General features: G+C 43.2%; 1 protein-coding gene across 3 annotated transcripts in view; it reads left to right on the forward strand.

Annotated features, from left to right (window-relative positions):
- The window catches only part of BMPER (BMP binding endothelial regulator), a 504,101-nt gene that overhangs the window by 389,388 nt on the left and 102,182 nt on the right, over window positions 1-12,531 (forward strand). For all 3 annotated transcript variants that reach the window (XM_070059710.1, XM_002713750.5, XM_051853278.2), the window contains one exon: window positions 1,937-1,982. In XM_070059710.1, coding sequence (XP_069915811.1) covers window positions 1,937-1,982 — 46 coding nt within the window. The remainder of the gene's footprint in view (window positions 1-1,936; window positions 1,983-12,531) is intronic.

Below are 12,531 nucleotides of genomic sequence, written 5' to 3' on the forward strand. Positions count from 1 at the left end.
ATATGCCTGGGGCTTTCATTCTCTGGGTCTGAGCTGACCTCATTTGGATTTGTCCTCAACTGTGTTCATTTGTGAGAAGTGAAAGGAGATCTCTGGGCCAATAGAAATAAATAACTTAGCTCTAGACAATGAAAACAGCTCATGATGCCCCCAAACCATAGAATGACTGAATCGGGCTGGGTTTTAAATCTCATTCAAAGCCATCACAGCCTTTAATGCACCATTTTAGACCTAGCTAATGTGAAAATGAATCAGTGCTTTTTCTAGTTCTTCCATAATTAACCAATGTTTTTCACTTTTTAAAAATGTTATTTATTTTCATTTTATTTGAAAGTTAGGCAGAGGGTGGGAGAGAGAGACAGATGAAAGAGAATGTTCATAGGCTACTTGCTTCCCGGATGCCTTCCCAGCTGGACTGGGTTAGGCCAAAGCCAGGAGCCCAGAACTCAGTCTGGGTCTCCCCATCGGTGTCAGGGACTCAGCTACTTCAGCCGTCACCTGCGTTAGCAAGAAGCTGGATTGGAAGCAGAGGAGCGAAGATTCAAACCAGGCACTTGAATATGGAATGCGGGCATCCCGAGTGATGACTTAACTGCTATGCCACCTTCCTGCCCCTAACCAGTGTTCTAAAGTCAGTATCATTTTGTTGAGTACCTAACCCTGCACTTGACACAGCTAAGCAGTAGTAAACGAGTGAATGGCCGGTGTGTGAGCTTTGGGCAGCCTCTTTGGGGCTTCTGTTTCCTTCGTCCCCTGTAAACAGGGAACAAGGACACCTGCACTTGGAGAATTGTTGTGCAGTTTAAAGAGATAAAGTCTGTACAGCAGACATTCAGTAATGTGAGTAAGGGAGGATAAAAATCAGCAATGAGAAAGACATGGCTCTTGGGGTCACACAAAATTGAGTCTGATTTCTCACTCTACCACCCAGTGTTGCATGACATCACTTTTGTTATCTATAGCAAGGGAAATACTCAGCTCATAAAGTTCTTATGCATCATAATGGCAACGATTATAATAATCTCTGATATTCATTAAGCCATAGTTTTTTGTAATCAAATCTTTATAACTAATCTGATGTCTGGCACCATACGTAAATTATCTAGTAGGATGTGTACCATGTAGCTAGCATTCTCTAAGTGTGAATCTTCTTACATATACTTCCCTGTGATTAACCACTGACTCAGAGATAAGACAATTCCATTGTTTGAAAAAGTTTCTGAGAACATACTTCCTCCTTTAAATGTCATGCATTAAAAAAAATTGAAAACCCATGAAATGTGGGAAATTGCAGAAAGAAATAAGAAATTATTTCCAGAAAGGTAATGGAAAATTACTCAGCATTTCAGAAGTCTCAGCTTCATTGGCTTTGCCTGTGTAACAGTGACTTCCCATGGATAGCATGCCACTTTCCAAGAGAAGAAATCTAACCGAATTTGACCTGTAGCACAGATATTGTCCTTATCCATAGGAGCAGATGACTCCTGAGCTTGGATTTCAGTTTATTGTTTCAGCACCTCTGACATGCAAAGACAGAAAGAAGACCTTGTCTGGATCAATAGGTTGACAGACAATTCCCATTTTTATGTGTGTGCACTTGGTCTCTGGAGGGCTCAATTTGGATATCAGTGACAAGGTTGAGTCCAGATTGTCTTCATCTTCCCTCCATGTGAGAAAAATCACACCAATGAATCCTTTAGGTATTATATTTCTTGGAGGATAAAAACAGGAAAGCCTCCTGAGCGACTTTGCCTGGCCTTAGAACCTGATACTTGAAACTTCATTTTCACCATCTTCATTGCCATCTGGTCATTGAGTTCAAATACAGCTTGGACTAACTTCATTGGTTTATCTGGTATTAGATTTAAAAGAGAATTGTCCTCAGCAGACCCTGTTTCTTAACACTTCCTTTTTATTTATTTTTTTTCCCGATTAGGGTAAAATTCTCAACAGAAAAGGATGCTGTCCTATTTGCACTGAAAGTAAGTTTATTTCTTTGAAAGTGTGTTATTAATATTTGTTGTGCATTTTATGGTAAAGTAAGTTAAATAGTGGTGTAAATTTTTAGCATGTGTTAATTCTGTAGGCAAAGGTTAGGGCTATCTCAACACTATTGAGACAAATGCAGGCATCTCTACCAGAATTTGTCCCTATGAGGAATTAAGAAGTAAATGATCTGATTAGGCTTTGAAAAGGGCCGGATAACTTCATGGGCATTTTAGACTAATAGCTTTGCAGTCATAGCTGCTGAGTTAATGATATCGAGTAAAACCAAACATTATACGTGATCTAGAGGGGAGTTCCCTTACTCTTATCACAAAATCAAATAGCTGCACTTCTTCCTCACTCCTACCCCACCTTCTGCAATGGTTCACCTAACATGGCACATACAGCATTGCTGTTGGCAGAGAGAGAACAAGGGGTCATTTGACTGACAATGGCTTTGCTGTATTGTTATTTTTCACTAAGTTCTTGAAGGTTCTTTCTGAACATGGACAATTATTCTGAAAGCCATCTGGGCCCATGATGGAAATCACACTGACATAACATAGAACCGGGTTTGGGTTTCATATCGACCCCACGTGTAGACATAGGCCTGAATCTATTTGCAAACTGCCGTGTCAGTCCTCCTCAAATCCCTATGGCTTTGAGGTAATCTTCTGAAGTGCTTCATTGAAAGAGGGGGTATTAGTAATGTCACTGTCAAGTTAGTTCCAATATATGATAAGCAGGATTGACAAAACCATGAAGTCTCTTAGAATGTTTCTTATTCTCTGAGCCGGTCAGACTTAGAGAGGGCGGTTTGATGGCAGTTGACAACAGCTTTCACATGGGAAAGGTTTGTTTCTTTCACTTATCTAAAATCAGAGTTTATATTACTAAGAGATAGTTCAGACTCTCTTTTTATTTAGTCCATTGGCTAGCGTTTTTGAACAATAGATATGTAGGGTCATTAATACAAACATACACACATGTATTTAAATGTAAATTATATATGTAAGTATATATAAAAGGGCACTTGACAGTGTTCATGGAAACATGGATTAAGAGATTAATTTGGTGGAAAAATATTTTTTTAAAGATTTATTTATTTGCTTGAAAGGCAGAGTTACAAAGAGACAGAGAGAGGGTGGGAGAGAGGGAGGGGGAGATGTCTTCCATCCACTGGTTCATTCCCCGAGATGGCCACAACGGCTGAGCTGCGCCGATCCGAAGCCAGGAGCTTCCTCCAGGTCTCCCATGCTGGTGCAGGGGTCCAGGGACTTAGGCCAACTTCTACTGCTTTCCCAGGCCATAGCAGAGAGCTGGAATGAAAGTGGAACATCCAGGACTTGAACCAGCACCCACATAGAATGCCGACACCACAGGCGGCAGCTTTATCTGCTACGCCACACTGTCAGCCCCGCAAAAATATTTTGAAATCCATGCATCTAAAGGGCCTTCAAAAAGTTCATGAAAAATGCATATAGTGAAAAAGCTACGTGGGGACTTCCCACATTTTTCTTCAGCCAAATAAACTTAAATCCATTTCCATGAACTTTTTGAAATACCTTTGTGCTATTATATGTATTAGATTATAATATTTTTAGAGACAGCTATTAAGCAGCTGTACAGTAGACAAAATGTTGGTTGAATTAATTAAAATTACAGATTTAATAAAAGAGGTTTCCTCTGAAGTTGATGAGTTCATTAAAAAAAAAAAGGAGGCCAATGAAGTATGACTTAGTGGCATCCAGGAATAAGGCAGGAAGAAGAATTAGCTATGATTAAAACACCAGCTGATTCAAAGACATGTTTATAAAGCATTGCATATAATGACCCTCCCAGAGACCCCCTGAGGAAACTGTGTTTATGGGTGATTCAGAGGCTGCCTCCAGCTTCATTGCTTCCTGGATGAGCAGAGTGGAATCTGCACTGAGCAAGTTTTCCTCTGTGGCCACGTCAGTGGAGATGGCTGCATTTCTCTGTGAAGTGTCTCCTGCTGAAGCGAAAGCTGTTCTCCTGGGGACTTCCACTGTTTCCCCGTTAATCCTTTCAGTTTGCATGAGCACAGACACAGGGCCTCTGCCCATCAGGGTGTCAAGCAGGATCCCTGCTTATCAGCTTCATAAAACATGCAGCTGGCCTGGTGCAGAAACAGCCCAAGTCTTGACTTCTCTGACTTTGTGTCACTGGAATGAAGGCACTGATTGAGATAGTGAGAGAAAAACTGCTTCATTATTAGTTTATCCAGTTTGAGCTGACTTTCTGTATCTAGAAGACGGGTGACTTAACAGGGAAAAAATGAAAATAAAACAAGGAAAAGAAGGACAGAAGGATGAATATACAGCTTTGAACAGACAGCAGTAAGTATTGTATTGTTGTGAGCATGTGTATGAGCCATGCCTTGTGTTCCAGAGAGAGGCAGTTGGCAGGAGATCAGCCACCCAGCTGGAGGGGCACCCAGAGGCCGTGGACTCTGCACCTGCGTGGAGCAGGTCAGAGCTGGAAGAACCCAGGCATGTGGTTCTCCATCCAAATCTCAATTATATCATCAGATGGCTGTGTCTCAATTTCGTCTGGTGTTCTTTCCATCTGTTTACTCTCTCACTCTCCAGCACTTCTTCCATCACTGCTGTAAAACATTCTATTTGGCAAGGCTCATTTGTTCAGGCTGAGTTAGGAGATGGGATGACTTCCAGTGCTTTAGACAATGCCCAGATTCTCATAACACATGCAGGTAGGCTTATTCTGATGTCCTTTAGCTGTGACCTAAGGACCTCCTACTTTGAAATTCCTTTGTCATTATATCCAGAACCCAGAGCAGACCTCTGGGCTTGGTTTTTCCTCCTTTGCCAATTAGAAAAATTCTTCTGATATATGAGTTTCTAGAGTAGAGGAACCAAGGTTGAAACTACAAACTAAGGCTAAAGTTTTCTACAAACAAAAATGGCTGACTTATAACTTATTGAAACACATACTCTCTATCTCTCTCCTCCCTCCCTGTCTCTCTCTCTCACTCTCACTCTCTCTCTCTCTCTCTCTCTTGCACATGCTCCATAAGGTTACTGCAAAGTTTTAAGTTCAGTGTCATTCACAGTTGGTCAGCTGTTCTGTGTTGGGAGGGCAAGGGCTGGCTTGTACATTGTAGGCTGTTAAGCTGCATCCGTGGCCTCCATCCAGGGAAAACCAGTAGCATCCTCCTCAAAGTTGTGACAACGAAAACGTCTCCAGACATTATCACATGTGCTCTGGGGGGCAAACTTGGCCAGTTGGCAATTTTGGTTGGGAATCCCAGGCATGCAAACAAGGAAAATAGCCTAAGGGAATGCAGAAATAAACATCCATGATGCTAGTAGTATTAACCAGTCCATCAAAATTGGAGGAAAATAAATCCTCTTAAAAATCAGACCTGAAGAAAGTATGAAAAGCATTGCTGTCTTTTAATAGCATGGGGCTTTCTCTTTCTCCATTTCCAACAGAAAAAAATTCAATTTGGTTTGGATGATTTATTTAAAATAAAATATTTGAAGTGAGCTAAACAAACTTCATAAAGCTTTCATGCAAGCACTGTTTCTTGCCAAGGTATGAGGCTGTAGCCTCAAGCAAGCCTCCCTTTGCCGGGGCTGAGCTGGGTGCCAAGAAGGCCACTTGGTTGTGTGTAGCAGTTGGTTGCTGTGAAATGCCATTTTCATTGTGTGCTGGCAAAGCGTAGGGGGAATCTTGATCTAAGCATCCAACAGAGACCTGAATCAGATAAAGTTGTGGCTGGCAGAGTGTCTGTTTTCAGGCCTGGAAATAATACTTCTTGTCAAAGTTTTCATTGATAAGAGATGGGTAGGTGGGATGTGTGGGCTATGTGGAGAGAGGGAAAGAAGGAGGGAGAGAGAAGCCAGAAACACACACACACACACACATGCATACACACGAGAGAAGAGGAGAGAGAGAGAGAGAGAGAGAGAGGAGAGACTGATTATAAGAGGGAATTTAATCTGCAAAACCAGAGGCTAAACACAGCCAGGTGTGAATGCCCAGCCCTAGTCTCACAGACTCATTGAGCCATCCCTGTGGCTACATCCTCAGAATGTACCATCAGAACCCCAACCTAAAACCAAAGTTCACGGCTATGTAACACAGAGGCGGAGAGGGTCTACTGAGCAAAGATGTACTTGTCAGTGAAATAACCTCTACTATTTGTCCCTAAGTAACAGGAAATATCAAATATCAGCCACGCAGGGTGCGAGCAGGCCCACGGTTGCCAGGTGACTGTGCACCCCGCGGGTTAGTTTCCAGCTGTGCGTGGTGCTGCCGAGCCTGCTCTCTGAGGGCCTCCTTGCCCTGTCCGGTGCCTGCTGGGAGCACCTACCGCAGCGGGCAGAATTTGCCCAGCTAGTTTTGGCACCTTGCATTAATGCCCCCCTGGGTGCCTGCAGGTATCTCCAATTAAGCAGGGAGTAGAACAGCATTTTCATTTATTCCCCTGAAAAAAAAAAAACATAATGAAACAGCGACCTTGGGGCCTACTTAATGAGAAATCTCCTCTGACAGAGGTTCCGCAAATTAGTAATTCTGTGTTTGAGCAAGGCTTTTGGCCTCTCAGACTGTAAGCAACTCCAGGTCCCTTAACCCCAAGAGTCTGTCCTGAACTCAGGAAAGCAAAGAAATCTGAAACCAGAGCTCAAATGCTTGTAGAATAAGAATGTGTGGTGTTGATTTTAGCTCTGCCAAGGAGGTGCTAAGCTAAGTGGCCACCGGAGTTTCTGCTAGAGTGTCTGGAGTTGGGTCTGACACCGTTCCCAAGGTTTGGCAGTGTGCAGCAGTGGCAGGAAAACCTGGCTGTGCCACACGCGTGGCTGGGAGATCCCACCTGTGAAGTGGTGTCAGAGGAATCTGAGGAAATCAATTTTTTTTTTCTGTTTTATATGCTGTTCTATGCTAAGGGATGCTGTCACTTTAAATTTTCTGGCTGCACATTGGTGCGTAGTTGAAGGAGCAGACTGAATTTATTAGGGATCATCTTTTCTCTGCCACCTACTGTCAGTTCCTACAGGGTCTTAATACTTAGTAAGTAGTGCTTGAAAATGACTCGGTAAGCTAGTATTTGATTAGTTAACAGTTATCATCGTCATATTATTGCCATCACCATCATCATCACCACCATCATGAGATGACAGTAACAGTAACAATAGTAACAGTAGTAGCCACAACTAATATTTATTTAGCTTCTGCTACATGTCCCAACACACAGGGGTTGTTGCATTTGATTCTCAACAGCCATTTCGTGGCCAGCTAATGTCATGAATTCCACTTCTCCATTGAGCATGCTGATGCCTAGAGGTTAAAAAGGCTGCTCTAGGTGAGTGGTAGAGGCTGACTTCCTGCCAGGATCACTTCCCTTGGTTTCCTTGCCATTTTGTGCAGTTGGACAACCAGGGGCAGTTAAGGGGAAGAGATGGTCTGGAGGGCTTTGCAACCTGAGGAGTTGGAGATCGGACAAGGGCAGTAAGAGTTAACAGCGTCTCCCCCCCCTCCCCCCCCCCCGACCCCTGGGAGAAATGGAGACTCAAGGGCTCAGGTTTGCTTCTGCCAGGCACCACCATCACCCTTCTGTCAGGAGCAGAGAAGGGGCAGTTGCTGTACTGTGAGCTCACGGACCATTCAGATTGGCTGGATTTTTCATGTCTATTCATTTTTCTAGATTTTTTTTTTCTCTTTCTGGCACCTCGGGGTTGAGGTTTTTCCAGGGGCAAGTGAAGAACTATGTACATTTTCTTACTTTAGAACATTAAAGTACAAAGTTAAATGCTTGAAAGGACTGACTGTAATTTCCACCAAGAATGAGAGAAAGCGAAGTTGCTGCATCTCCAGAGCTCATCACCATGTTAGCATCGTGGGACCGCACAGGTGCCAGTGAATGAAGTTTCCCCAGGGTGTCAGCCCTCTCACTTCTCAGGTGAGCAACCTGAAGCTCTCAGCGGTACCAGCTGGAAGAGCTGCCGTGAGAACGTGCATCTTTTTTTAAACCTCCTGATTCTGTTTTCAGTCTTTGATTCTCCCTGGATTTTTACTTGGGAGCGTTATTTTTATTACGGGTACACTATTATGAAGTCATACAAGTAAAAGTTACTTTCTAGCCTAATTTTGAAAGAATATATTGTGTAAATGAAGAGATATTTAAATTCTTTATTAGACATCTGATACTTCTTAGACAAGGCTGCCATCTTGAATCTCAAGAAAGATACAAGTACCCAATTTTGGCTAAAGGTCCTTTGACCAAAACTCCTTAGTGATGATACATCTAAATGACAAATGAACAATTCAGACCCTAAACTATGAAACTGAGAACTGTACTGTGGAATACTCCATATAATAAATTACGCATCACTGTATGCACAGCAGAGGCAGATTTATTCCTCTCTGGAGGTCACATTTCCTATGAGCAAAATAAGAACAAAGATCGCTACTTCTGCTGCCACTACAATTGCTCCTATTACTAGCAGTGATTTATTGAATGTTAGTCCGTGTCAGGCATTGTGATAAATGCTATCCAAGTATTCTGCCATCTAATTCTCATGATACTTCTGTGAAGTAGAAACTATTATCTCCATTTTACAAAAAAGAGATCAGAGGGTCAGAGAAATTAAATAGTGTGCAGTTAGCCAATACCTTGGTAGGGTCTGTGAAACCCCAGAGCCAAAACTTCTACACACTATTCTGTGTTCTCTGTTGATTATATTTTATCCATTTTGGAGGTTTGCCTCCAAACATACATGAGGATTGCCAACTTCTTCCCTTTTCTTTTTAATTTATTTGAGAGGCAGAGATACAGAGAGAGAAGGAGAGAGAGATATCTTCTGTCTGCTGGTTTACTCCCCAGATGGGTACAACGGCTAGGGCTAGGCCAGGCCAGGGTGAAGCCAGGAGCTTCCTCTGAATCTCCCACATGGGTGGCAGGGGCCCAAGGTGTTAGGTCATCCTCCACTGCTTTCCCAGGCAGTGGGAAAAGGGAAGTGGAGCAGCTGAGACATGAACCAGTGGCCATATGAGATGCTGTGGGAGGTGGCTTAATGCTCTACACCATTGTGCTGGCCCCAAACTTCTTCCTTTTGTATGTGACTAGAGGCTTCTATTTGAAAGAAATTGTATTTGCCCTCCTTGAGAACTTTATCTATATTTATGAGGTCACCTTAACCTCCTCAGTCTCTCAGGTCATAATACTTTAGTTCTAACCTTTGCTGCAAGGATAGGGAAATGACTCATTAGCTATGCTAGTGTTTCCCTTTGATGTGAAATCAGCCTATGTGAAAGCTAGCTCTCTGTCTCATCACAATCCCCCCTTGGTTAGCGCTGTGTGCTCTGAAGCATCGTTCCAGTCTTCCACAGTGCCCTTGCCTATCTCTCTTCAGCCACACGCCTTTTCTACTTGGCTTCTTGCCTTTTTGTCTTGAAACCTCGCAGCTCCACCTCCATGGAACCCCTTCTGTGGTTACTTTGTTATTATGGTTTCAGATTTGCCTGACCTGTGAAGTCCCTAACATATCACTTCTTGACAAGATGCTAATATGGTGGATTTGGGGAGAGCCCATTCTCCAGTTGCTAACAGTTGCTACCTTTGACTCACCAAATTATCTGAGCTGGGAGTTGGATGGAGGGGTTAATGGCTGTTTACAACCCCTATTTGTTGACTGAATTCTGGCACTTCCATTACCCCAGCTGCACAGGTTTTGAGTCTTAATGTGATTTCTCATACTTTTGGCATTTCTCTCCCATGTTGCTAATCAGTCATCAAGTCTGGTTGGTTGTTTCTTCATGTTGTTTTTCTAATAAACAATTTCCTTCCCATTCCCACAGCAGCCATACTCTCATCCTATTGCCTGTAAGTAACCTCTGTCTTTCGCTCTCAGCCCTTGTTGCATGCCACTGTCAGAACCCAAGCTTGGCTCTCCTTGGGACCTACATCAGTTTCCTGCACTGGGTTTTCACAGCGTTTCCCAAAGTTTGTTTTATAGAACACTAGAGCTGAGGGATGGTAATAAGTGATATTTTTAAAGCAAAGTTCTGTGATTAAATAGATTAGGGAAATACCAGGTCAAGTAAACTTAAGTGTGTTTCCTCGAGCAGAATTCTCAGAGTCCTTTATTTGCCAAAGCACTTGGTAAACTTTCGGGACCGTGATGGAGTATAGAACGCCTCCCAAACTAATTTGAGCTGCAGAGCTTTTAAAATTTCTACTTACTTTGGCAGAGCCAACGGGAGGATTGATGTTTCGTAGGAAACGCGTTTAGAAATGTTGGTTCTTTGGAATACATTTGAACTTCTCAGGCTGGCCATAAATCTCAGTGCAATTTATTTAGACAACTTGGGTGCCTCACATCTCCTGTAGCAACTTCCTGCTATGGTCAGATTGGTCTCCTGCTTTTCTTGTACAAGCTTCCCTTTTTTTCCCCTCCTGTATTTGTGACTCTATTAACATTTGTTATTTGACCTCAAAGTTTATTCCATTTTAGCTCCCAAGCTAAATTCTATATATCTTTTAAAAACTCATTCAATTCACGTAGTCTTTTCAACAAACCTACTCTTTTTATGTCTCCTGTAGTCTTATCCAGCCTTACCTCAGCCAGTAGTGGGTTTCAATTTGCTGAATTTGCATAGCAATTATAATAATAATAATACTGGTAATGACTATTCTCTGAGCATCTATTATATTCTTGGTTCCTTTTCAATGCTATTTTTGTCTTTATAACCATCCTACAAGACAGTTATTCTTAGTTCCATTTTATAGGTGAACAGACTGCAATTAAGTAAGTAGATTGTGCATGATTTTAAGTCACTACATGAAAAGACCAAGATTCAAACACTCTTCAGAGTAATACAGTCAATGTTTGCAAAAACTTAGGTGCCCTGAAAGTCAGAAGAAGGTTAACCTGGGCGTGTGAAACCCATCTCTAGCCAAGTCTGCAACTCTGCTGTGTGATATAAAGAGAGGAGACTTTTGAGGCCAGGACTTGTATGGTGAGAGAGGCAAAAATGTTTATTCTATAGCAAGTTTGTATTAACATTTGAAGGGCTTTTAGCATCCTGGAAGGTGTTTTGGAGGACACAGATCCAAAGTTCAGATGATCCTGAGCTCAGTAACTTGTAGTTGGGAAGATGAAATAAGAGAACCATATGGTATTTGTAGTTTATAATTAACTTCGAGATAAGTGTTTTACATCTGAACTTCAAAAACTTCTAGCAGGTCACTGATCATCCTCGGGACAGGTCTATGAAGCTCTCAGTTTGAGAGGATGCATTCATGTCTATCTGTGGGAAAAGAGTATGGATTTGTTTCTTCAAGTTCTCAAAGAGCTGTGGTGTAGCTCTAAGTGTAAGCATCAGGTCACAGTGAGGAAGGCGTTGGTGTTGGAGCCAAGCTCATGGCTGAGAACTCAAGGTAATGATGTACGGTGTGCAGAGATGTAATGAGGATGAGAGGAATATCGCAAGTACATAAAGCATCTGACATGTTACCCAGCAGAAACTAGTTACTTTACAGTAGTCCTTTTGGCTGTTACCAAGTGTGTAAGTTTCCAGTGGCTGCTGCAACAAATCACCATAAGTGTAGTAGTGTGGGGAGCAACTGGGAGCAACTCGGACTAGACTAAGTTACTGGAATTAAGACTTATTCTATGCATCTGCTCTCCCACAATATGGCGCTGGGAGAGAAGAAAACAGCTTCTACACAGCTGCCTCCAGTTCAGCCAATAAACTGTAGGACTTGCTCCTGATTGGAGGAGAGCAGCGTACTCGGCGTGTGGGCAGCCGAGTTGGGATTGGCAGAGGAGGACTATAAAGGAGGAGAGAGACGGCATGCACCAGGAACATCTAAGGGGAACATCTAAGGGGAACGCCTGTGCAGCCCCCGAGAGAGCCGGCCGGCGGTGTGCCGCTCCCCGCGGAAGTGGGGAATGTGGCCAGGGGGAACCGCCCTTCCACGGAGGTGGAAGGGATAGTAGCCAACCCGGGAAGAACCAGCAGCAAACCCGGGAAGGGCCGAGCAGACGAAAGAACAGCGCAGGGTCCTGTGTCGTTCCTCCACGAAGAGGGGGAGCGACATAATGGTGCCGTGACTCGGATATGAAGCCTAGGCAGGGCTTAGTGTCGTTCCTCCACGAAGAGGGGGAGCGACATAGTAGACTAGAACACACCTTGGAGGTCAGAAGTCTGAAGTGGGTCTTCATGGCTAACACAAGATGCTGGCAGACCGTCTTCCTTCTGGAGGTTTTAGGGAAGAATTGCCACCTTTTTCCGCTTCCAGGGTCTGCCCACATTCCTTGGCTGCTCTCCCCTCCTCCATCTCTCAGTGCAGCAATGGCAGGTTGAGGGTTTCACACCACAGCACTGGGCCACTCATGTTCTTGCCTTCCTCTGTCACTTGTCAGGACCCATGTGAATACATTCATTCTGCTCAGATTGTCTAAGCTAAGCTCCATATCTCAAGGTCAGCTGATTAGAAACCTTAACTCCATCTGTGAACTAATTCTTTCTTGCCACATGACTATTATGTTCACA

The sequence above is a fragment of the Oryctolagus cuniculus genome, chromosome 16 (genome assembly GCF_964237555.1).
Source record: "Oryctolagus cuniculus chromosome 16, mOryCun1.1, whole genome shotgun sequence".
Lineage (NCBI taxonomy): Eukaryota > Metazoa > Chordata > Mammalia > Lagomorpha > Leporidae > Oryctolagus > Oryctolagus cuniculus.